Raw genomic sequence first — 27,247 nt, forward strand, 5'->3', positions numbered from 1 at the left:
GCGATGACGACGACGACGACGACAACGTTGACTACGAAGACAACAACAACAACAACGAAAAGAATAACAACAACAACAGCAACAACAACGACGATGACATGACGACAGCAATAAGAGAACCCAAGGCCCATAATCGGCGACTGTAAACTGTAAAATGACTTGACATTGTTCCCGATTAATGATTACAATTCCAATTACAAATACCAATTTAAGCCGCGACTTATACTTGAAAATCTCATTCTTAAAATATGCTCAAAAGAAGATCTGTTAACTTGTACTTGAAGAGTGGCAATGGAACTTTAAACGCAACAGTTAATTATAATTACGGTATCATATTTGTAATGGCATCATATTATTATATACTCATAACAATATTTTATGTTTTTACTTGTAGTGTATTAAAATATTCAACTTTCGGCAATCGAAATTTTCCTAAAATATCGCTTACCTTTCGTTTCTGCATTTTATTCACAATTAAATGATTTGTTTATATGATTTTTATTTTAAATCTTGGTATGCATTTTTCTACTTTTTTTGTTGTTCACATCATAGTTCCATTCAATACGAAACCGAATCGGATTACTAAATCATATTGCTGTCAGTGGAAAAATTTGTGGAATATTTTTTTGAATGCAATAAATTTTTTTTAGTAAATAATCTATGAATAAGCTGGAAAACTGGGTATTATATAGAAAGCTTCGACAGTACCGCCTCTTTTAAAATCACCATATAGATTTTTAGAAATATCAGTAAAAGATTCGGTACTATCATATCGACTATTTTCTTTCAACTAAAATTCAAAGCTCCCCTGTTAAGTAACAAAAAACTCGTCAGTTTGAATTTTTATATGTATCGTTTTCAGTTTTTATTTATATTTATATATACTCGTATATATATATTTATGTAGTTATATACAGTTGCATTATATTACACTATCCGCTTAGGGCGCTAAAATTATGCGAGCTTACATACGATTTGTGCATAAAATACAGCAATAATTAGATTAGATATACACACACATATATACTATATATATTGGTAATAATATATATGTATATTCATTCGTACACTATTATAGGTAAGACGTGTTTTGCCAATTTATCAAATAAATACATACAATAGAGAAATAGCGTAGAGTACAATTACAATACAATACAATACAATATTATCGTAGAATACAATGCAATAAATTAAATTTACAAACGACAGGAACAAAGTTATAACTTAAGACAATAAAAACAAAAAAGATCTACAACAACTAAATCAATCATTGCTCGCATTTAACTTGCATATTTGGTTTGGATAAGGGGCCAAAGTGTGTGTAGGGGGTGAGAGTAGGGATATTTCTTCTCTTGTTGTATTGTGTTTGGAGCGAGACGTTTTTGATATGTTTAGTCCACCCAAAGGAGGGAATCGTCTCTACCGCAATTGTCGATGGATCAGCCCCCAAGAATGAAGCAGCTATAGTAAAGAATATCTATAGTATAGGAGGAAATAGGACTGAGGACGAAAGTGGAGCGCTGTTTGATGATTGCGCGCGCGCTTTTGATGTTTATATCATTGGGGGATCGTTTTTCACTAACTCTTACAAATTTACTTCCTATAAGCTCTGATTGCATAAGTTGTATGTACTCGTATTAAAATTAATGTATTTTCAATTATCAGTTATCATTTCTATGCATTGTTTTTATGAATTATCATTAATCGTTTATCAATTAGATTTTAGGATTTTTCATTCCCACGAAAAATTGCACAAAGTCCTTGCGGTTGCGGTTTGCTGTTGCGATTGCTGTTGCGATTGCGGTTGCAGCTTGCTAATGCGGTTGCTAATGCGGTGGCTATTCTTGTTCTGTTCTTGTTGTTGTTGTGCACCGATCGTTGGCTCCTCTGAGCGGGATGATTCTTCTTTGCTATTTGGTGTAAGCGGCGTTTAATCAAAATACCGAATAATCACATGTAAATTATTGTCCGAAAGTTGACCGATCGATGATCCAGCTTCCCCTCAAGTGATCTATGGCCTCAGCATGGCCAGTTTACTTCCTTGCTGCTGTTGTTGTTGTTGTTGCTGCTGCTGCTGCAGTTGATGCTCGCGTATGGCGATCAGGGAGAGCGATCGAAATGCCGAGATCGGAGATGCGGTGGTTGCTCCACTGTTGCTGTTGGCAACTACCGTCGGCAATGCGTACGGATCGGGGGACGCGGATGTGGAAGCTGATGCTGATGCTGAAGCGGACAGCGAGAGCGATAGCGATGGGGGTCATGGCTTGCCGCTTAGCGAGGTCACATTCACGCCTGGCGATATCTTGCCCGAATTCGAGGACGAGGACGACGACGTCGAATTGCTGGAGATGGGACCAATCATATGCTGGGTGCTAACACCTCCAGCGCCACCTGATGTATGCCCACCGCTGGTGGGAATGTGCACTACATCGCAGCCCATCGACGAGGAGGAGCTCGAAGCCGAGGGCGAAGCACCTGGCGGTGGCGCCACTTGCGGTCCTTGTCCCGCATTGCTCGTTGTGGTCAGGCTGAGGGGCGCAAAGTGCTGTCCGGTGGCAGCTCCCGAAACTGCGGCCTTCCACAGCAGCGGATTCATGCCGAGGCCATTGTGCGCCGCCAGACTGGCGCCAAAGTGCCGCTGATGCTCGAGGAACTCCTGCGTCGGGGCGCTGAGGTGCGCTGCAGCTGCGGCGGCGGGACCGTAGAAGCCGCGATAGAGATCGGGTCGCACATAGGGCGCATAGTTGGGGATGCGAGCCGCCAGCGGCGAGAGTATTTTGCCGGGCGATGGATGCTGATGCTGACCCGCATGTCCGTAGAACGCTGGTTGTGCGGGCGGCAATTCGCTCGCCGGTGAACTATCCTTGGCCGCCGTATTCGTCTCCTTGCCATCCTTGGCCATGTCAGCCAGCGACCAGATCCTTGGTTTTACAGTCAGACTGCCGCCAGTGCCGCCAACTGCAGTCTGTAGCGAATTCTGTTGCGCCTGCTGATGCTGTTGCAGCAGCTGCTGCTGATGGTGGTGATAGGCGGCAATGTCCGGCGGCGAGCCGGTTGGCGGTCTGAAGTGATGATGCAGGGCGGCGGGATGGAAAAGCGGATGCGTGCCAGGACGATCGTAAAGATCAGGGGAACCATTTGGTGAGCCAGGTCGTGATTCCGACCATTCACTGTTGTTGCTCTCACCGGGGCGATCACCCATCATGTCTCCTAGGCGGCCCATGCGATCCTTGTCGTCGTTCGATCCGAGTCCAGAGTCCTTGGCATCTGTAAGTAGCAAATGGAGTAGGGAAACGATTAGTAAGTTAGGCAAATTAATACATTTTAGTGTTTTAAGAATATTTCTCCTTTAATTCTTTAAGAGAATTTAGCTCCTAACTTTGGTAAGCTCCTAACTTAGGAAATTTTCTACTATTTTTCTTTAATTTTTCAGTTTTTTACTTTCTAGGTTTTATCTAGATTTACGAACCTAAATTAGGAACTTAAACTTACCTAGCAAATCATTATCCTCGGTGTTCTTATCGTTGTCATCATCGTCATCGATGTTGGCATCATCGTCGTCGACACGATTCCTTGGCTCCCAGGTCATTTTGTTCTCCTTTTTCAGTCTTCTTCTCGCATTCGCAAACCAGGTGGACACCTGAGTGAGCGTCATTTTTGTGATAATCGCCAGCATTATTTTCTCCCCCTTGGTGGGATACGGATTCTTTTTGTGCTCGTTGAGCCAAGCCTTCAACGTGGATGTCGTCTCCCGTGTGGCATTCTTTCGTCGCGCTCCATTCAAATCCATGCCATAGCTGCAAATAGAGCAAGATTAAAGAAGGAATGGGTTAAAATGGGTTGTAATAACGGGGTGGGAGTGTGGTCCACTCATTATTATATTAAACTGGTCAACTGCTGGTGCGGCTATTAGCAGTGTATATCCCACTGACTCTGCCTCTCTGCTTCACTTGCCGCACTTGCCACACTGGCCACTTGTGTGCAACATTTGTTCATAATAAACACATTTGCCATGGCCATGAAACCCATTGGGCAATTGCGCCATGTCTGTGTCCCGGCAACATTAATGCTTGTACACATGTGCAGTTTGCGGTCTCGCAACATATTTCCAAGCTGACCCCATGGTGGCTGTGGCTACGCTGCCAGCTCTCTGCCCTCCCCCTCGTGGGTGCTGCAACAGTTTCGCTTGCCGGGCACAACTCTTGTGCCTACTGCTGTTGACTCCTCTCTCCTAGCTCAACTTCTGCTTTTATAGCATGTTCTGGTTTCTCTCCTGCTGCTCCCCGATTGTTAATGTTATCTCTGGTGAATCGACTATCAAAAGTACTGCTTCCATTTCCTCCTCAAATCACTCATCTATTTCCTCACTTTATTCCTTATATACTTTAGAGTTTCTATTCGCATCCACTCAGAGAATAATCCTCAACTACTTCCCATTTTTAAAGTGTCTTCTGATACTTTCCTTCTCCCATTCTTTTTTACTTCCTTCTTTAAATGTTGCATAATACTTTCTTACTTTATTTACTTTCTATTTTTTTATTTACCTGAATACATATTCTACTATAGTATCTCTACTTGTTTCTTAGTTATTTTTTACTTACGCAATTTCATTCATACTTAATTTTTACTGCATTTCTTAATTCTTTTTCTACCTTCTACTTCATTCCTTTTAGTAATACTTTAATTTCTATTACTTAGTTTCTTTATTTAATATTTGTTTCTATACTATATTCTATTCTATTCTATACTGCATTTTCTATACCTTTTCCACTGTGATATTTACTTCATTTTATTCTACATTCTTTACTCCTAACACTAACACTATGGCTACCTTTTCGACTAACTTTTTATGAGTCCAACTCTACTTCCATTTTTATTCAATTTTTTTTTACAAATTTTTCCTTCCCTATTTCCTAAACCTTTGCTACACCACTTTCTATTCCTATTTATTGTTTTACTCGTTCTCTTTTACCTATTGCTGATTCTCCTACTCCCTGGCGGTATTCCCGCTTGAACTGCTGCTGAAGCTGCTCCTGCTTTATCTCCAAAGCCTACTTCTGCCTCGCTCCTTCTCTCTTCTTCCACCGCTTCAGCTATCGGCTCTTAACTGCCCAGTCAATGGACGCGACATGGCGCAGCGGCAACTGTCCTTTATCGCTTTTTGTGGGCAGTTAGCATACATACTATACTATATATGTATCGGTATAGGGAAGTGGAGGAAGAGGCAAAATGTGCATGTGTTACCCTGAACAATTTGCAGTTGCCGTTGCCCGTTGTCTGTTGCCAGTTGCCAGTTGCCAGTTGTTGGCTGCCAGCTGCACTGACGATATTGTGTCTGTGTGGCTGCCACACAATTATTGGCTATCTCACTCTGGCTGGATGGATGGAGATGGAGTGTGTGCGTTGCATTAATTAATTTAAATTTGAAAAGCAAAGTGTTGCCGAGTGCAAAACACCTGCGCCGACAGCCATTCCAGCCTTTGATCACATGACAGTTGAATAAATTTTTTTAATTTTACACTATCAACACAACACAAAAAGCGTCGTGCGTCGCGTCGCGAGGCGATGCTGATGTGGATGTGGATGGCGTCTGTGGATGTTCTGGAACAATGGCAAAAGGCACCCACGCCCCTTTAATAACTACAATATATAGTAGGGTTGGGCTGCTAAAAAACAAAACTCGACTTGGCTTCCACAATTCGAGTTGACTTGCTGAATTCAGAATCGAGAATCGAGAGGAAGAGAGCGAGAGAGGAGCAGAAGAACTTCGGCGGCACGTCACAGTAAAATAACTCAAAATTGATTTATTGTGAATATTATTGATAGACAACAACAACAACAGCAACAATCACTACAATGTACAACCTGTGCAAATGGACATGACTCAACTTTCAAATTTTTGTTATGGGTGTCAATTACAGCAGAAACAATGGGAAGAGCTGACAGATAAAGAGAAGGTGAGAGACGCATAGAGAGGTAGAGAGAGAGAGAGCGGGGTACGTGACGTGACGGGATGTTGTCGATGTTGTTCAATCGACAACTTTGTTTGGATATTTACGAGTATGTCGAAGTCGATGTCGACGTCGCTGTCGATGTCGCTGTCGATGTCCAGCGGAAGCAGCCACTCTGTCGACTGCCGTCGGCAAGCGATCAATTACAAGCAAATAAATTATCGTTAATGATAATAGAAAATGCAATAAAGCTGACTGCGCTTTCATGTACACACATGTATTGTATTGGCTTTTACTTTTCAATTGAATTGGCCGAATTTCTTGCGTTGGCATTTGCATGCAACACTGCCCCAAACTGCAACTGCATTTACTCGTACTTTCGAATACTCATTCCGAGTGAGCTACTGTTGAGGCCGCGCCCTGAGCACATCGATTCGCTTGCCGATCACGTACGATCACGTAGTCAGGCTGGTGTTGGCGTTGATCGCCTGTCGGACCACCGCTCATGTTCTCGCCCCACACAATGTCACAATGTCGAGCCGAGTATCGTAAGCGAATATCGTAAGTGAGTATCGTAAGGGAGCATTTCTTACCTATTGAAGGGATATCCAGCGAATGCCGCATCGTATGGATGATACATCGAGGGATATGGCCAAGGCGCTGCTCCAGCCACCAGGTTCTCCTTCAGATCGATGCCAGCCTGCAAAATAAACACAAAGAGATTAAAATTAATTAGTTAAATACGTATTATAAATACTTTTCGACACAATCTGCAGCCGACCAAACGGGAAGACCTTGAACCCCCAGAGTTATGAGTATTTAAAAATCATGTTAAACAAATGATTAGTACACATTTTACAGTTTCGTGTTTTGTGTTTTGTATTTCGTGTTTTGTTGCTGCGGCTGCTGTGCGTTGTTATCAACAAATTAATTATACGGTGGCAGCTAGACGTTTGTTGGGCCAAGGAATTCGTTTAATATTACGAGTTTGAGCAGAGCAAATATGTTAACCATATAGAAAAATAAACAAAAATACAAATGCATTGCTTAAAACACATTGTGTAAAATACTTTTCAAGTTTAGTTTTAGCTTTAAAATGTATGCAGATTGTTTTCAATTCCTTCCATAGTCCAAGCAAGCAAGAGCAATGGCAAGTGAAGAGGTAAGTTGCTGCTATCAAGTGATTAGAAAGAGACAAGCAGCTGTTGTCAGACATACAAAACTATCAATTGATTATATGTAAATGTGTTAAGCTAAACAATGTGCGCTTAATGATCATAAATTTCTGTCAGATTGAGCGATAAGCACGCGCAATAATTAGAACTGCGATTGAACTTTGGCTTAAGAGGTACGATTAAACAAAAAACTAATAGAAATATAACTAGAGAACTGCTCGTATATAGAAGAATATGTGAAATTATAATCGTCAAATATATTTCTAAATTATTTTTAATTATTTATTAACAAATTTACAGGGAATTTGAGGGCAATTTTTAAGCTTGGCACTTCAAGCAAAGCATTTCCAAATTTCTAGTTAAATTCAGTGATTAAAGAGACACTTGTATGTACATACATATTTATTTGTATTTGTGTACCCATTTTACCCCACTGTACAATAAGATAAGCACCAATCGAACCTCAGTCGGAGCATCTGCTGCGCTGCTCTGATCTTGTGGCATGAGGAGGCGACGTGATTAAAGCAGCGAGTATTCGCTATATTCAATTCAATTGGGATTCATTTTATTTTGATAATGAGCAACATCTGAATACATGTGCATAAGTATGTAGTCACATTTCACACACACAGACAGTTGCACATTGTGTAATTAAAATCGCAGACAATTGATGCACAGTGAAGAGACTCAAAGGTATGCGAAGAGACTAGGAGATGCGATGCGATGCGATGTGATGGGATGTTGTATGTATGTTGATTAAGTGTAACATGACAATTACTTATATACACATTTAGTAATTTAGTCTTGTCGAAATTCACTGCGACAGATGTTGGCTGCCGTTGACGTCGCCGTCGATTGTCGTTGCTGTTGCTGTTGTTGTCATTGCTGTTGTCGTTGTCAGCTGTTTGCCGTGTTTTAAGCGTTGTGATAACGACTAGCGATTGCTCGAGTTGCGACTGCAGAGTGGAGAAGGACAAACAGACAGACAGACAGGAGAGAGACAGCTGCTGCTTGGCGAGTGTCAAAGGTCATGGCGATGACGATCGATACACATCTCCTGCTCAGTTGGCCATGTTTATTTCTTCAGTTTTTTTAACTGTCTTATCAACATCTTCAGAGTTCTTACTCTCTCTTAGCAAATCGGAAATATTTTGTGTGTGTTACGAGAGAATGCTGTCTGCATTGGCAACGGCAAAGGTTCGCATGGGCTCAGCATGTGGTCAGGTTTGCTTTGAGCCAAGTCAGCGATAGACTGATAAACGGCCAGCAACAGACAGACAAGAGATCAGAGAGTCCCTTTTAACTGGCTGGCTGACTGGCTAGCTGGCTGTCTTTAGACAGGTCAGAGCACATGGCAGGAAAGCATTCGTAACGTGCAGTTCGCAGAAGTCATTTAGCAAAACGTTTTACAACCTTTTTGGCCAAGACTCGCGAGACAATATTAAATTACAGTTTTTGGCATCGTCATCGGAAGAAGGTCGCTGCAAAACTTGCAGCCAAGCGATCAATTACCAGTTGCAAGCACACAACACAAACACAAATACAAGGATTCCGCATCCTACGATTGAGAGAGTCTGATATCGAATTCGTATACGATTCGAATCCGATTCCTCAATGAAGTTAAAAAGGTCGTCGTCGCCGTCGACTCAACCGGTTTCCATACATTTTTACAACTTTTACAATAATCGCAATTCAACTATCAAACGTGCAACAGCCACCACAACAGCATCAGCACCATGTTTAGCATTAACATCAAGAGTATCCGCTGCTAACTTCTCCTGCTCCTCTTCTTACTTCTCCTCCCGATCTGCGAATGGAGCGCGTTATAGTGCGTGCTGCCCACAGACATGGACATGGGCACGGACATGGACATGCGAGTGCAACATCCTATAAATTGTTGCGTTTGCTACCACTTACAGTAGGAACCAACAGTCTCCTGCTTCTCCTCAACCCTTGCTCCTCCTTTGCGCTACCGTTTAACAGCTCCCGAGATTTTTGCGTGTGATGCAAAATATGAATACAACATGAATACTCGACAAGTGTGTGCAACTACGTTTCGCGTTTATTATTACAGCCCCAACAACGAGGCTGGCAACAAGCGCAAATACGATACTCGAATTGCAGCGCTTGTACTTGCAACCGATCCTCCTCGATATTTGTCTGTATCTCTACTGCTAATAGCGGTTATAAGTAGTTCGCTTTGCTCTCTTCAAATGCTGCCTGCAAAACACCTACAAGCACAGGCACTCAACTTGTAAAAGTTGCTAAGCGATGTGGTAGCTTAAAGTTGCTTTAACGCTAAGTGGAGGAATTAATATGAAAGTGGAACAGCAAATAAAGTTGCTTATACAGTTAGCTTTCATGGATTTAATATTTTAATAAGCTAACTTTGCACTCTAGTAACTTTATTTGATGACATTTATTGAAATTTATTTAGAGTGCAGCGGAATTTCAGTTGAATTGTTATGAGACATCTAAAAGGTATTTGTTTTAGTTCCATAACTATTGCTTATCGCACATATATCACATTATTTGCCTTCTTGAAGTTGGTTATGCAACAGAATAACAAATATATTTAACACTCCAAACAATATTTATTTAAATCTATCTTTTTCAATAGAATATCAATTATCAAAGCACTATGTATTTAAATATTTTCTTTTTCAACTGAATATAATTTTTATTTAGCACTTTAAACACTATTTATATCGCCAAGAATCTCATTTACTTAAATCACTTGCGCACATTTTCATTTATTTTTGACACAAAACTTTTAAAGCGATCGATTGAAAAATATTTAAAATTCTGTAAACGCTTTCGGAACGTCAAAAGAATATTCATATTAAGTACAACTAAAAAGACTGTTCAAAAAAGCCGAAAACTGTAAACTGTATTTATGAATGCTAAAAAAATAATGTAGCTGGCATAATTGATCACTTTTTACAAAGTTATTTCACGGAAACCTATTACAACAAAATAGAGCTCGAAACTGCTAAAACACGTGAGGAATTATACCTATTTTAAATAGAAATTAGTGTTGAAACTCTTCTTTTAGTATAAAAAAAATACTGTATAAACGTTAAGCATAATCCACAGTTGTTCTTCTGGTATAAGAAAATACTCTTTTAACTTCTTCTGTGTTGTGTCACTTCTGTCTTTGGCGTAGTGTACAGCTTCACGCATTGCAAGCTGAGATTTCGCGGCTTGCTCAACTTGTGAATGAAAGCCAGCAAATTAATGAATGTGAAGACCAACAAAAAAAAGAGGCAGAGAACTCTGAGAAACTGGAAATGCAACGAATTTTCAATGTGGAGCACTGTGTGCTTCACGCTTCACGCCAACAACCCCACGACAATTGGTCGACACATTGTCGATACAATATTCGAAACGAAACGAATTCGGATGCGATTTGATGGCAGTCCCTAGTCCCTAGTCGGTACCTCGTCTCCGTCCCTGCCGGCGATGCAGCCCTGCGGTTTGTGCCTGTGGTGGTCTGTCGCCTGATGCGTCGCGATGTGAATGATGCGCGTAATGACGGGTCGAGTTAATTAATTGCTGCTTCGATTTAAAAATAAACGCACGTTTACGCATCGCATTCCTGTCTGTACTCGCCAGCGAGTTCGAGGTGGAAGTGGATGGAATGAATGGCATCAGCATTGGAATCGGAATCGGAATCAGAATCAGAATCAGAGTCAAGCAGAATCTCAATCTGTGAGGACTTTGACTTTTTCGGAAATGCTTAGTAGAAGATGATGTCTCCTAGCGCCAGCCAGTAAATGCCACAGAAAACGCTTCCACGTAGGCTTGACAGTTATTGCGTACGGCGCTTATAAAGTTGTTGCTTCAATGTGCTGAACGACAACATGGTTGTGGCGCCTCAAGCTCAAGCTTCAGTTATGTACGAGGATTGAGTGCGGGGTTCTGGGCTGGCGACTTGTTTGTTTGGCCCGTTGTTCGTTTTGTTGGTTTGTTTGGCAGTTGCCATGACTGCTAATTTGTTTGTTGTAGTCAGGAGCCGCCCCCCACCCCAACTCCAACGCATTCAGACATTCTCGTAGACACCCAATGGAGGAGAGCGGAGGAGAGAACTTCCCTTGAGTGAGTGAGTGCAAAATTTACTGTTAACGAACATTTTCAACTTTGCCAAAAAGCCAAACAACAATGCCAACACAACACAAAAACTTTCCACAACACTTAGAGGCAAAATAACAATGCGAGGCAAGTCGAGAGTCGAGAGATTGACGAGGAGACCGTGAGAGTGAAATGTATTTAGTACTTAGACCAAACACATGCACACACAACACAACACACAGCCTCAGAGACGTCACCTTGCCATTAGGACAACAAGGACGGACCGGGGGACGGAGGGACGGACAGCAGGACAAGAATAGCAAATCCCCAACCCAAAGGAACGACACTTTCGACATTTTGAAAGTTGACAAATCAGTGCATGTAGCAAGTGCCTCATGTTAGGGTTGTTTCATGTGCCACATGTGCGTGCGGGCAGGGTGGCAACTCTGGCGCTCATTGGTGGTGTAAGCGACGACCAGCCACGATTTGTAGTTTGCCTTTTTCGTAGGATTTTCCAAGTCAACTTTGCCGCTGGCAAAAAGTTTTTGTAGCTCCCACAGGACTCACAGGATGTGTGGCAGCAATGGATATGCCACATACACTTGTGCGTAGCCTTTTGTTTGCGCCTCCCTCATCCCCCCCCAAAGAGCAAGCTGATTGTCGAGTGCGAAATTTCATGCCTCAAAACCATTGTTGTTGGCGTTTGACATTGATGTTGATGTTGCTGCTGTTGCTGTTGCTCTTGATGATGTTGTGGCACTTAGAGACTAGAGAGTTGAGAGTTGAGTGTAGCAAAAAAGTCAATATACTCAGCCAGTTGAGTGTCTAATTGCGACGGCAGCTGAACTCAGGATGCAACATATGCGCTAACGTCAAGGATAAATACAGATCAACTGACGTCTGACAGGGGCAAGGGGCGCAGTTCGTAGGCGGGGGCGGGGGCAAACTCACAGACAGGAAGACAGACATGCGGCACAGAGGCCTGTCAGTTGCGTGTTGACAAATTTATTAATAAGGTACGAAAAGTAGCAGTCGACGCCCTCAACGACACCGGGCGCGGCCTGTCCTGACTTTGCCTCTCGGCTTGGCCTATTTGTTTGGCAGGCGGCGCTCTTCAAATGTTTCTTCTTTTGCGCCCATTTGAAATGACAGGCAGCGCGTTGCAGCAACATCTACACAGAGACAGAGTCAGCGGCAGAGTCAGAGCCAGATCCACCTTGGAACCATCATCCACCATTTAGCATGAAGACAACGACGAAATATATTCCCGTGCTGCGGCAAAATGACAGCCGCTTGACAGCTCGTGTCAAAGTAATGAATCCACCGCACCGAGCCGACACTTTTACAACTCTCCCGACTCCCCGAATGAAATGTGTATCGCACATTTATATCTCTATATATCAGTATATTTACTGTATGTATGCGTATGTAGATGATACTCGCGCTGCCTAAGTTCGAAGAAAAATTGCTCCAGTTTAGCGCCGGCGGCTCTTGAAAATGCCGCAGTTGACTAATTACGATCGCCGGATGATTTATGCAGCTGCGCCGCGGCCGGAAAATTCAAACTTAAATGCCTCAATCAATATTAAGACATATTTGTATTTATTGCGTGCTTCGTACACAGAGAGAAAAATAGATACATTTTATAAATTTTAAATAGAGATTTCAGTAAGAACTTGAAATTGAATCAAGAAATAAATATTTGGGAAATAAATATCAATAAATACTAAATATTAAGGAATATACCGAATACAATCTTGAATGAACCTTTTTTCAAAGAATAAATTTACAAAGTGAGCAAATTTCTATCCAATTGAAGCAAAAATATGTTGTCAACGAATGCGGAAGCGTATTGATTTTTTCGCTCTGTGTATGCACATACACAGCATACAAGCATGCGTACATAGAATACATCAATACATCAATTGCTGCGTCAGCGAGGCGAAGCGTGGGCGACAAGTTGCGACAGTGGTAAATCACCAATCGATAAATTTCAAAAGCGACGACTTTTTTAATAAGTCCCAAAAGATACTGACACACAAATATGCAGAGATACAGATACAGATATGTTTGTCTGTCATTGTGTGTGTCTGTGTGCATCTTCTATAACAATCAGAAAAGCGCCAATAAAACCGAAATTTATGCAAAACCACAGCTACTGGAGACTGGCTCCGGTTTTGTGTGCTGAGCTTTTGTCTAAGCTGGCTCAAAATACAAATCGATATTTATACATGCATATATTCGATTATTCATATACATATGAATGGCAGCGATGAATGTATATTCATTCGATTATCAACGCACACACACAATGCCCCATTACAATGGACCGTGCGTCGATCGCTTTTCACTCGCCTTTATTTCGACTTCTGTCATTATTGCGGGCATTCCAAACACTTGATGTAAATATTTACATACTTGATGGATGGACAGTTCGTTGCCTGGCATTGTCGGGTACAGACAACATGACGCGACACTCAAACAGATCTGACGATTGGTTGATTTAACAACATTTTGACAACTTTTTACACGACTAAGAATATTTTTTGTAATTTGGTTGCTTAACATATTTCAAGAATTCTGAGTACTGAAGAAGGAATTCATTTATTTTATCGAATTGTATCTATAATTTACGTTAACTTATTTCTTTTATTCAAACATAATATTCTCAAATCGAAATGTCATAGTTTCGTCTAATATTCAGCTTATTAGAAAGCCATTTGACATAGGTTTTAGTTTAGTATTCTTTTCATGTATGTAAATTTCTTGTTATTTTGCAGAACATCCTTTTGAAGCTTCAACTGCGCGCTGCACGCGATGCAAGCGATTTGTATCATAAACATTCTACTGGAACGAGATATGCAAAGCTTGCAGAACATCAGCTATAAGCCATAAAAATATGTTTACTTTAAAACAATGTTAATATATAACCCTCGTGCAGAGGGAATTATAATGTTATCGTGCAAGGGAAAGAAGCAACGCATTGGGACAAGCGAAAACTTATCTGTCCAGCTGTCTGTCTTAGTGTTCTACAGGAAACTTGTTGCTTGGATGTCTGTTTTAAGGTTGCAAGTGGCTTGAAAGAGTTGAATGCAATGCAAATGTTTAAATACTTTTATGTAGAAATTATCTCTAAGGAATTTAGCTATTACTGGAAAAAAATAATAGCTCATTGAACTTGTAAAATCTAACAAAAGTTAAGAAGGTATTTTATGAATGTTTTTATAGGATAGATTTAAATTCTAACAATTTTTATTATTGAGAGATTGTATTAATATCATTTTTACATTTACGTAAGTAAGTTCCCTAAAATATTATCATTCTGTCTCCCTAACATGTCACTAACATTTTATAGCTCACATAATCGCTGATCCCGCAAATCAATAATAGCACAATCCGCAGTCATTTGTGGTCTTTGTGATTTTATGATTTGATGGGACTATTGCTCAGACTCACAGCCAGAGACAGAAGAAGAGTCTGCAGCAAAAAAAGATAAGTAGAAATCGGAGTCGGAGACGGAGTCTGTGCTAATTGAGTGTCTTCTGAAGCATATGTCAAGTAATGGACTCTTCGATTGTTTTTTTGGAATTCAAGTGAACTGCCTAAGCCACACAGGATCCCTTCGAATGGTTATCGTATGGCCAAAACACACACAGTGGGGGGGCAAACCTTCGATCCCTAGGACAAGTTGACCAGCTTGACCCGAGGACGCGGCATGTGGTCCAAGGGAAGTGAAACCAAATAGAATTGTTTGGCAAACAAAAGCAAATTACACGCTGCTATTAGAAATAATTCGGCGAACAATGCCACAACAAAAAAAATGAATGAAGCGCCGGACATTGGACACTGGGATGGACACACTGCTGTAACCCAGCAGAGGCAGGCAAAGCAACGAGCAAACCAACAGAGGATGCCTCTCGCTCGATTGTAAGGCAGACATATGACATGGCCCTCGGCCCCAGGCACGCTTAGTCTTCGCAAAATAATGCGACTTGAAATATCACCAAGACAAAACGTAGCTCGAAAGGTCACAGACGCAGACTGAGAGAATGATCATAGTGTCAGTTGTCCAAGGCAGGAGACTTGACAAATCTCTGCCTAGAACGCGCCAATAAAGCCCAAGCTCCAAAAGAGCTTGAACACATGTTCGGAAGCACTGGCGAGTCTCGAGTCTCCAGGTCTCTTCTTTTTCTGGCTGGCACACGATCAAATAACGACGACGACGACGACGAAGAAGACGACTGCGGTGGTCTCCTCACGGACGTTGGACAAATTCAGAAATTTATTGCACCATTGTTTAGTCGCATGACTTATGAACAGCGTCGTTTCCCTTTTCTTTTTTTTCCTGTCTTCCTTCTCTTCTTTCAGTTGACGTTGTCAACGAGCTGCGTTTGCATGCTGTATGCTGCACGCTGTATGTTGCATGTGTGGCACGTTCACTTACCGGATTAGCGTAGAATGGCGGCTGATCCGCCGCAATGCCCGAAAGGTAAGCGGACATGCCCTCGGGATAGACGCCAAGTGGCACACCACCAGGTCCCGGCACAAGTCCGCCAGCTGCCGCCAGTCGCTGATAGTTGAGCATATCGTATTGGCAGGAGCAAATCGTCTGTCCACTCACGGGATCCGTGTAGATGGTGCGTCCCGTGTCACAGCAGCGATTCGGATTCCCGCTCGGTCCTCCCGTTCCCGGTGCTGGTGGTCCGCCTGGTGGCGGCGGTCCAACGCCTCCCACGGCAGGCAATGCTGATGGTCCTGGACCGGCGCTGCTGCCTGCTGAAGCGGAGGCCGAGACGCCATAGGGTGTGACAGCGGCGGAGCAAGGCGAGCCGGAGCGTGCGCCCGGCGGCACTGTGGAGGTGACCATGCCGACGCCGGCTGTGGTCAAGGGCAGAGGCACGCTGCTGGGCAAGCCGGCGGCAGCGGCAACAACGGCGGCGGTCAGCGTTGGCCCCGGACCAGAGCCGAGGCCGAGGCCGGCGGCGGCGCTTGATGCGGCGGAGGAAGCGGAGTGGGCTAGTGTCGGTAGCTGGGTTGCGGACGAGGACAGTGGCGGCTGTGGCGGAGGATGTGGCGTCTGTGCGGCGTTTGTGGAGGGTGTTGTGGGCGACGAAGCAGCAAGGCGAGTTGAAACGGCATTCTGCAAGCAATGCAATATATTAGTATCATTATTTGTATTTAATATTGGACATAGTAAATAATAAAATAGATAATAGCTAATAAAAGCGATCTAAATTTAAGATTTAAGAAATATTTTACATTTCATAAGGGCGAACCATATTTAAAAACTGATATGTTTAAAGACTTTTTCCTAAATGGGTTTATCACACGATGATCATGAAGTGTTCAGGAATTTTTTAGTTTATCCTAAGATATAATGAGCACCCAATATTTAATCTAAGAAATTAAAATAAATACAAAATCACATTTGGACTATTAAAATTATTTCTTCACTAAGTTAATCAAACGATCCTAAGCAAATTGTTAGGAGTCACTAGACTATCACTAATATTTTGTACCCCCGAGTTCTAGCCTAAAAATAAAATGACGTTCGTTATGCGCATTTTTATTGATTTAGGCACTCGATAGTGGGCGTGGCTAACTTCAAAAACAAACTTGATTTGCGTGCCACAATAAGAAGTATTGTGCCCAAATTTGATAACGTTAGCTCCTATGGTCTCTGAGATCTAGGAATGCAAACAGACGGACAGACAGAAAGACGGTCATAAACAGGGGCGGAGTAAGGTGGAAAAACAGGCAGTCTAAGGTAGCAGAGTGGGAATAGTAGAAGTAGAAGTAGAAGGGGAAGCGAAACTTAATTAAAATCGTTGCCTCTGTTATCAATGCGATAAGCACACGACTGTGTCCCGCTCTCCACTCCCTGTAATTTGTTGTTGTTCCTTTTCTCTACTCGAGACCCTCTTAATGGCCGAGCGTAGGTTCTGCTAGGTTCGGTTGTCTGTCTTTCGGTCTGTCTGCCGATCATCAAAGTGGAGCCGCCATTAACAACAAATCATGTTTTCGATTGACAACATTGATTTAAATTACACAGCCGATTGCTTGCAACGAACGAAGAGCGGCAAACAGCGACGACAACGGCAATGTCCTAAGCGCAACTTAAGTGTGTGTGAGTGTGCGTTGTGTGTATATGTGTGTGTGTGGATCTTGTTCATGTTGCCTTGTGTGCATTGTAAGCCTATCGCGCACTTTTGTCAACACTTTTAGTCAACCAACATCGACGACGACGTCGACGACGATGAGAACAACTGCAACTGCAACGCATACATTTGCACACATGGGGCATTGGGTGCTTTGCCACATGCGGCATGCAGCACAGCGGTCGCAAACAAGTTTTCAGGTTGTTTTTTTTATTTATTATCGTCTCTTTGGCTGCTTTCGTAAACTTTTCTTGATTTTTCGTGTTTGCCTTTGCGGCAAACGGCGGCGCTCCCTTTCCCCCCCTTCCCATCTCCCTCATCAACTCGTATCCCCCTCTTTTACCTCACTCCCTCTCGCTTTTGCTTCGTCTACTGCGCTCTCACTCTTTAACAAATGATCGAAAGGCTGTAAGATTGGATTTTTATCTCTGTGTTACTCTGCCGCTCTTCATCTCTCGTTCTCTTTCTCTCTCTCTCTCACTAACTCACACTCACAGAGATAGACGGATGCACTGCGTCCAAGTGACAACTCAAGTGGCCATACGCGATTAAAAAATTAATTCTATGACCCATATGGGGGCCGCGGCTCCCGATGTTTGCTTCTGCTGTTTGCTGCGCTGCCATCCAATGGATCGCTTATCAGTTGGCGCCTTTGTAGCAGCCGCCCTGATGTTTATCACTCGCTCGCTCACACTCACACGTACATTAAAGAAATACACAGAACACTCGCTCAAATCGATAAGTCCAATATATTTGTATGTCTAGTGTGGACAATTTAAAATTAAAACAAGATGAAAGGTTGTAGACGCATTTTTTGACTGTTGAATACCCGCTACGAATTTTTAGGGTACTTATAAAAATGTTTATTGAAAGCTAGCCAGCGTATTATGTGATCGATTATATGACTTCTCTTAATTGAGTGTTTTAAAAATTCCTATTTTGAATTTTATAAGTGCACTCACAATTTATAATTGATTGAGTTGAAAGTCAAAAAAGAGGCGTGGCCAACTTCTTAAATAAATTTGCATATAGGTGCAGCAATAAGAGGAATTATCCTAAAATTTGATAGCTGCAGCTCTTAAAATCTCAGAGATTAAGCTGTTTAAAGAGGTGGACAGACAGACAGACGGAGTGCGCCATATTGTAGTAATTGCTGTTGAGACTGGCGTTCTTCAACATCGATTTATAATGCCACTCCACTTAAATATATAGCGGGTATAAAAAATGCTATCGAATTTTGTGCTAAGTGCATGCCGAGAGTGTATTTGAATAAACAAATCGTTTCTACTTTTCTACTGCGAGTGCTTTGTTATTCGCTGTTGTTGTTCTTGTTGGGCATCGATCAAAAAGTGTTGAATATCCACTCGACACTATCGCCATCCCTGTCGCGCACAGCGGCATTTTGATCTAAACACAGCGTTTTGCATTTTTCTGCCTTTTTTCATGTTACTGTTTTTCTTCTCTCTTTAATTTTTTTTCGCTGCGACTTCAATTCGAATTTTTTCGATTTTCGGTTTACGGTTTCGGCTACAGTTTCGGTTTCTGTTTCGGTTTCAGTTTTCTTTGTTGTTCTACAAGTTGCATTTCCACATTATTTGTTTTTGTTTTGTTTATCGCAAGCATTTTATGGGGCCTCTTTGTTGTTGTTGTCGATGTAGTTGTTGCTCTGCCTCTTTACTTATTTGTAATTAATGTGTGTTCAAGTATGTGAATGTGTCTGAGTGTGTGTTTCTGTGTGTTGGCGCTGAAGTGTCAAGTAAATGTTGAATTGATTACATTTGAGCAAAGAGGCAACATTAACTTGCCATATTTGCGAGCATGTAGATCAGATTACCAAGCCGAGTCGGCTACTAAGTAATATGGTAAAAGGCCTTTTTGATTTTGAAACATGTAGAGACAAGCTAAGTAGTCGAATGTGTGTGATGTCTACGAAGTGTAGAGTTCACTACTAGTGCAGTGAAGACAATCGTCACCACAAATACTGCAAGCAAGCATGTACTACATGCAAATGTGTATGTGTGTCTGTGCTTGGCATCCAATTGGACATGTGTCGACAAAGGAATTGACAAAAGCACACACACTTACACATACTAGTGTAAATTCTACACACCGATGCCGTCGCTTGGCACGCTAAACAAATGTAGCACAATGTGTATGGCTGACATTTTGGGATTCAAATGGGATTTGGCAGACATCGATTTGAAATTTCTCGCGTCGATTTCGATTTTTATTTTTAACAGCGCAACCATATACTACACATATACATATGTACAAATGTATATTCATTCCTCTTGCTCGATCTCGATGCGGATCTCAATCTCTTTTTCAAGTCCAATGCGCTGTATTCAACAACTTGTAGAAACAAGTTGAAATTAATTTCACATCCAGTTTGCCAATTGCAAAGATCATCTCTGTACACCATTAATTCCCACTTAGCATTATAGTAGTACTTATCTAGATATATACGCACCATTACTAAACAGACACCGGTTTCATTACTGTGCACTGTCATTTAATTTTCGATTTTTTTTTGCGTTTTCAAGTCGAACTAATAAAATACGCTTAAGTAACGGACACGAATTACGGATTCGCAACACTCGAAAACACGCACAATTTCCAAAAAACTATTCAGATTTGGGCTTCGACACGATTTCGATCCGCGATTTCAATTCAATAGAATTTTGAGGGGCACCAAACTTTTGGGGCAACTTGTGCATTAATTTGTGTGTCTTTCTTGTTGTTGTTGGTCTCCTAATTGTGTTTTAAGTATTCAATTAATTATACTTTTTTTATGCATTTGTGTTTTATTTTTATTTGTATTATTTCTTTTTGATTTAACAATAATCACTCTTAAGCCGAGGCGTATTTGGTGAGTGTGTGAGTAAGTGTATGTGTGTGAATTGTATTTTTGAGGTGCACTAGTTTTTTTGGATTGGAACCGCTTTTCAACCGTTTTGTTACCGATTTAATAGATTTCGAATTCGATTTCGCATTTGCCGACGGTTAAACGGTTTGGCACGATTCAACGAACGTGTTTGGTTGGAACAATCCCAGCGTCGTACAGTTTGTCGATTGAGAACTCCCAAAAAATCTATGCGACTGGGATGTTATGTTGTTTATGCTGATGCTGATGCCCAGGTTGTAATTTTTGGGTGGGGTTCAGAGGGGGACACGAAGTACGAAGACGAAGACGAACGCACACTGAATGGAAATATTTTTTTGTGTGTATTTTTCTTTTTTTGTCAATTGAATCGAATCGAGGCGAGGCGGCACGACAGGCGCTAGCGCTGGCACTGCGGGCACTGAGCTGAGCACTGACGACAAGACAGCAGAGGCAGAGGCGCGCACAAGGCAGCAGGCAGGCAGCACAGGCAGAGCACACAGCACAGCACAGCACAGACACGAACGAACGAACGTACGAACGATACGAACAATCTGCGTAACAGCCAAAAGTAGACTAACATGAGTTTCTTGAGCAACTACAAAGTGTACGACAAATGGGAATTACACGACAACCGACAATCGAAAACAGCGAAAACAGCAACAGCAACAGCACTGCTGCCAACAACAACAACTGCTACCACAAGAGCATAACATGTACACACAGATACACACAGATACGCTGTGGCTGCGGTGTATGTGTGAGCGAGAGAGCAACGCAACGGTTGGCAAAACTCGTTTCTCCCCTAAATTCGTTGGCATGCTTATGAGTGTGCGTGTGTTTGTGTTTGCGCTCGCTCTCTCTCTGCTCTCTCAGTTGGTATGTGTGTGTGTGTGCGAGAGCAGAAAAAGAAAACAACAAGAGACGGCGAACAGCGACCGTAACAACGGCAATAATGATTATCATTAAAAGTGGGCTGGCTGTTTGTCACAGTGCGCGTGAGTGGAAGCGAGACGGGTTGCTGCTGTGTTGCTGTTTGCTACTGCCTGCTCATCGAGAACCGGTTGCGTCACGATGGCAGCAGCAATAGCAAAGGGAGCGAGAAGCGGCGCGGCGACTGCAAACATTTTACACAACTACAACGACAACAAAGCAGAAAAATTATCTGAGTTGCTGCTGCTGCTGTCGCTGCTGCTGCGACCATAAATAAAGTATCTGGGAGCATTGAGTTGGGCGCAAGCGAGAGCGAGACAGCATGTGGCAGTGCCCACGAATCGCATTTGCTCAGCACGTTGTTGCTTGTTGGTTGTTGCCTGTTGGCTGTTGGCTGTTGTCAACATCGTCGTGTGGACTACGACGACGACGACTGCAAGACTCCGACTCTGCTGCTGCTGGTCTGGTCTCTCTGGTCGGTTGGCGCGCTGCCGCTGCCGCGTGTTAAGTGCGAGCGAGCCAACAGAACATGAAAAAATTAACTTAACAACTAGAAAAATGGCTGTTATTGCGTGTTGTTGTAAATGCCGATGTATGTATTTGTACGCACTGTTGTTGCCTTTGTTGTTATTTCTTACAGTCGACTCTGTTGTTGTTACTGCTGCTGCAATGCTGCTACTTGCTGCTGCTGCTGCTCGAGTGTAGAGTGCCTAGTGTAGAGTAGTTGGGGGGAGAGAGCTTTGGGGGCCTGTACAAGTATTTGTTGCCATAAACAACAACAACAAACGAAACGAACGTTGGAAATAAGAAAAACTTGATGAACATGAACAAAACTCATGAAAGGGGTGGGACACCGTTGCTTCTGCTGCTTTGGCTTCTGCTGCTGCTTCAGCTTCTGCTGCTGCTTCAGTTTGAGCTTCAGCTTCAGTTTTATCATCCCGCAGTCGATTTGGCGCTGCCTCCTCTGCCGCTGCTGACCACGCTGCCTCTTGCTGGATTGGCGCCGACTGCCACCGCCACCGCCTTCGTCACCGCAGCTGCTATTGCATGCGCGCTTACATTTTTATTACGGAGATATTTGTTTTATTTTTTTTTTGTTTTGTTTTTCTTTTTTTTTTGGTCGTGGTCGTGGTGGGGTTTCTTTAACTTTTTCTAATTAATTGAAACGCCACTCGTGAGCAGTGACGACGACGACGACGGCGCCGCCAGTGGGCGAGAGCGAGAACGAGAGCGAGAGATCGAACAAGCCCACCAAATGGCAAAGCGCGCGTGTGAGAGCGAGTGCAAGCGAGTGCCGCCGACTGTCGAGAGACTGAGAGCGCAGTTGAATCATTTTTTGTAGCAACATTTATACAAAGATAATTACACACACACATAAAGAGACACACACTCACTTGGCATCGCGCATACATAGATTTATATGGTGTGTAGAGATGTTTGAACATATGTATGCTATTTGAATGGAAATCGTCGTTTGCTGTTGTTGCTGCTGCTGCTGCTGCAGCTGAAATTTCATTTAAAACATTATATTGCCACCCCAACCCCCTTCTTATCATCTCTTTTCTCCTCCTACTGTGTGTCGCACACGCAGAAAACAAATTCTTACAGCATTTAAATGAAGTTACTTTGTTGTACGAGTTGCTTTCGTGTAAGTGAGTTGGTTATGCCACAGCCTGTGACACGTTTAACCCTGTCATCACCCCATCTCCATTTCTCCACCGCTTACTACTTCTCCCCCTCTCCATCAAACGCATGCATGATTGCTCTATATGCTAGATGACAATGTGGCCAGAGGTGCGTGTCATCAATGTAACGGCTTAAACTGTGAGTGAATTCTATTGTGAATACGTTAACCCTTCGATCGATTATTATTATTATTACTAACTTACATATAAATCCTTAATTGTTTCCTTAAGACAAACCACAATCTAACCAGGTTTAATCTAATTAATTAGTATTAGTATTTAATGGTATAGTATTATACTATAGAGTGCAATATAATTCAGTGGGTAATTTACAATTGAATCCAAAATATTATTGACAATTTATTTAAACCACAATATAAATCGAATTTTAGAGCAAGCAATAAATATTTTTATTTATTATTATTATTATTTTTTTTGTTTTTATTCTTCAAAAATTTACAAAATATCTGTATATTATAAACTAAAATGCATTATCAATATAATCTCTAGAACAATCTCCAAAATGTTTCATAACAAAATTATTTATATCTTTACTGCATCAGATATCATCATATCATATCATATTAGTCACAATAATATCCACAACGCAATCTACATTACAATTATATATGGTAAATACAGAATACAATCCATAAATACATAATACAACTCAAAATACCATCCATAAACTAATTCACTATGTTAATTCCGCATTGCGAAATTATTGCATTTGATATCGAGGCGAAAAAATCATTCGATCGATTAGATAATTTCCTTATTGGGCAAACAGCGCAATTGTAATTACGATACATAATACAATTTAAACAATAGGAAATTATTAAAATGGAAATATTATGAAATGGATAAAAATTTAAAATATCAATAATATGATTTAAACCTTAAATTGCACTATTTCATTAATCAAAAATATAAAATTTTTAAAAATAATTATGTAAGTTGTAAAATTAAATAATTATTATTATATTATTAATAATTATTGAATTATAAAAAGTATAATATAAAAATAATACAATAGTAATTTCAGATAAATGTTTAAATACTTTTACGGAATAGAAGATTTAAGGAACTTTCATTCTACTGAAGGTACCATTTTTTGGTCCACTATTATCGATATAATAAAAAAGATTACTTATTTTCTAAAATGTTCTTGAAATATTATTTACATAATTTCTTATTGGAATGTGCTATTATGAACTGTTTCTTTTTCTAAAATAAATTTCAATTACTTATTTATTTTATTAACCAATTATTGTAAATTTACTTTTGTAGAAGAAACAGCTTTGTCCATTATATTTAATCCATTGAAAAGATATGTAAATCGACAAAATAAACCTGAAGCTGATCACAACTTCAATCTCACATAATAAATGCTCTTCCTGTGTCCATTGAAAACCTCTGAAAAGTCTCTTCTCCATTGATTTTGCCTTATTAAAAAAACTGCCAATGAAGCCGAAGAATTGGCATTTAATGCGAGCCAGAAAAAGCAAAAAGCTAAAAAGCAGAAAAAGAAGAAGAGGGGCCAAGTTGGCCAAGTTAAGAGCGATCGCATTGAACTGATGCTCAAGTGACAGGCAACAGGGCAACAATGGAGCTTGAATCGATGGCGAAGTCGATGTCGGAGTCGGGGTTGGAGTCGGAAGTCGACCTGCCACGTCGATGGCATATTTTGCATATGGGAGTGTATGGAGTGTAGCATGGCTGTGTGGCAGTAATTGGCCTGCTTGCAACAAATTCAGATCACATTAAGTCATTGCTGATGGGGGCCCACAAAATGCCGTCGCGCTTGCCACACGAGATGCGGCACAGCAGAAGCAGCAGCAGCAGCAGCAGTATTCGAAACATTGGCAACATCAGCAGAAGTCGTCGCGGTCGCCGACGCAGGCGAAGCCGCAGCAAACAGCCACAGCTTCCACCGCAAGGGGCAGGAGGCAGGAATCAAGAGGCAGGGTGGCAGCCACATCTCTGGAGTGCAGGAGGCGGGCGCTCTCAGTGGCGCTTTGGGGCACGTCACCAGGGACGAGAAAGAGAAAGCTTTTTGCAGCAGCTCAAAAAGCAGACGAGGCGGTTGCAAAAGCGGGCAGGCTAGATTATGTGGCACGGCAACACAGTTGCTGTGGCACTGCCACCCGCGGGTTCGACTTTGCCACAAACTCAACTCAACTCGACTCGACGCCAGAGTCGACTGCAGCGTCATCGTTGCCATCGTTGTCGACGACGTCGCAGTCGATCCAAATCCAGGAACAACGTCAGTCTTTGTTTAACGATTTTTATATTTCGAACACGAGATACATTTGTATCTTTTGTATTTTTCTTGTTGCCACAACACACACATACACACCCAAACGAGCGCGTCGTCGTGCGTATCTGTATCTGCCGCTGTGTATCTGCATCTGTAGCTGTATCTGTTACTCGTACTCTCGCATTGGTGGCAGCTTCAACTTGCCTCGCATCATTTCGCCACGCCACGCCTCACCTCATTTCTCCCTCTCTATTCTTCGCTTGTTATTGTTGTTCTTGTTCGTGTTCTCTTGTAGATAGCAGCAACGGCAGCAGCAGTGGCATTCCCCTCCTCCTCCTACTCCTCCTCCCACCTTCGTCTCTTGTGATGATACCCCCTTGTTTTGTGTTTGCACAAAGCCAATGATGATTGTGAGCTTCGAGCTCAATTTTCTTGCCACTTTTTACGCTGTCGCTTTGGGGAAAAACACACAGAGACACACATACACACACACACACACACACACACACACACACACACACACACATGAGCAAAGCAAACACACAAGAGTTCACAAGATACAAATGTATCTGCAGATACAGCTGCGAGTGCGTCGACATGAATTTTAATCTAATAGATACAAATGAAAAGGTGTTGCAAACCGCGCATAGATTGAACAGTTCAACAGCCACAAAAACTCCAGCTATCGAGGCCAGAGATCGAACGAGCCAGCTCTGAGAATATTATTTAGGACTTTCATTTATATTTATTTTACAGAGAAAAAAAACTTTGTCTTTTTAATTTTGATTTAAGAATCAAACAGATTTTAAAAGTTTGTATTGGTAAAGTAAGTTGACATTGAATGATCAATAATTTAAACTCAACTATGGACCCGGATAACAAAAGATGTGACAATAACATACATAAAAATGTTTAAAAAATACAATATACAATTGCCATTTATAAGCAATTAATTTGAACTATCGAAATTTTTTCTCTTTGTACTTACAAAAAAATAAATACTAAATTGGAAATTTTCTTTTGATGAATGATCTGTAGTTCAAACTCCATTATAGAATTATTCCTAAATAATAATCAATAGAAATACAAAATTTAAGTTAATTTTTGAAATATATCTCAATGAGGTAGTTCTTCATATGTTAAAACAAAGAAAATGTAATACCTAAATTACAATATCGTATACGTATCTTCAATATTTTTTTTTATACATTTACGTTAAAAAAGAACAACAAATATGTTATACCAAAAATTTATAAATTTAAGAAGTTCGATGTAAAGTAAATTGCTGGACCTAACAGTTTTCATGTTAAGTAAATACGATTGGCACGGATTAGTTTTTATATCTCAGATTTAGTTTTCTAATCCAGATTTTTTTCGCTCTGTATAGAATCGTATTTTATGCATTTTGTACACTGTATTTCGTTGGGTATTGATTCATTTTCAAATGCCTGCTCACCGTTTTTTTATTGCTCCCTGCCCGCCTATTGAGCATATGTGTGTGTGCGGGTGTGTGTGGTGTGTTGGTGTGTGTCCGCCCCCTCAGGACTCAACCTCTCAGGACCCACCAAGCAAGCTCCACTGTGCGTCCGTTTATCCTACTGTGTATGTCTGTCTGTGGTTTTCCTTCGGTACGTGCCAAGCGATTATCACTGTGTGTGTGTGCGTATTTATTCAAGACTTTTGATTGATTTTTTCTTGATATGGCCACAAAAGCAAAAGGGACATGCATTAAATATTTATAGCTGGACGTGGCCAAGGATTGAACTGAGCATTGACAGTGGGAGGAGCTCGACTGCAATTCGTGGGTCAACTGCAGCCAAATCATTAATAAAGCAAAAGGTGAGCCTCCCATTCTTTTCCATCTTCCATATTCCACTTCTTCAGTGTGTTTCCCTTTTTGTATCTACAAGCTTGTATATATGGCTAGTACATACTGCGTCGATACACTCGCTCGTACATGTGTGCGCTTCGGGGCAGGGTTTAATGCCGTGGGGTGTAACGCGAAACAAACAAACAAACAAAACCAGCTAGAGATGCTCCATGGCCAGAGTACAGAGCACAGAGCACAGAACACAGAGTACAGAGTACACCCATCATCGGCATCGACATGCGATGAACACGAAACAAGTTGTA

General features: G+C 41.6%; 1 protein-coding gene and 1 long non-coding RNA gene across 2 annotated transcripts; both read right to left on the minus strand.

Annotated features, from left to right (window-relative positions):
• Positions 1-834: 834 nt before the first annotated feature.
• LOC132790297 (homeobox protein caupolican) lies at positions 835-20,819 on the minus strand. Its single transcript, XM_060798782.1, has 5 exons — positions 19,826-20,819; positions 15,642-16,337; positions 6,545-6,651; positions 3,493-3,797; positions 835-3,267 (listed from the first exon to the last, which is right to left on the minus strand). Exons 1-5 carry the CDS (start codon positions 19,865-19,867, stop codon positions 2,258-2,260), a joined length of 2,160 nt encoding a protein of 719 aa, XP_060654765.1. The 5' UTR covers positions 19,868-20,819; the 3' UTR covers positions 835-2,257.
• A 4,378-nt stretch (positions 20,820-25,197) lies between these two features.
• Positions 25,198-26,187, minus strand: LOC132792956 (uncharacterized). The gene is made up of 3 exons (XR_009633058.1): positions 26,103-26,187; positions 25,756-25,827; positions 25,198-25,695 (listed from the first exon to the last, which is right to left on the minus strand). It is a non-coding gene; the product is annotated as an uncharacterized LOC132792956 (long non-coding RNA).
• Positions 26,188-27,247: the final 1,060 nt, after the last annotated feature.

Source organism: Drosophila nasuta, chromosome 3, assembly GCF_023558535.2.
Source record: "Drosophila nasuta strain 15112-1781.00 chromosome 3, ASM2355853v1, whole genome shotgun sequence".
Taxonomy (NCBI): Eukaryota; Metazoa; Arthropoda; class Insecta; order Diptera; family Drosophilidae; genus Drosophila; species Drosophila nasuta.

What these genes read in the sequence shown, in the direction of transcription:
- LOC132790297 (XM_060798782.1), bottom strand. Translation starts at nt 19,867, where the DNA reads ATGACAGTGCACAGTAATGAAACCGGTGTCTGTTTAGTAATG. An exon ending in GCTGGATATCCCTTCAATAG is followed by an intron (nt 3,798 to 6,544) that starts GTAAGAAATGCT and finishes CTCTATTTGCAG; the next exon opens with CTATGGCATGGATTTGAATG. An exon ending in CGAGGATAATGATTTGCTAG is followed by an intron (nt 3,268 to 3,492) that starts GTAAGTTTAAGT and finishes TGCTACTTACAG; the next exon opens with ATGCCAAGGACTCTGGACTC.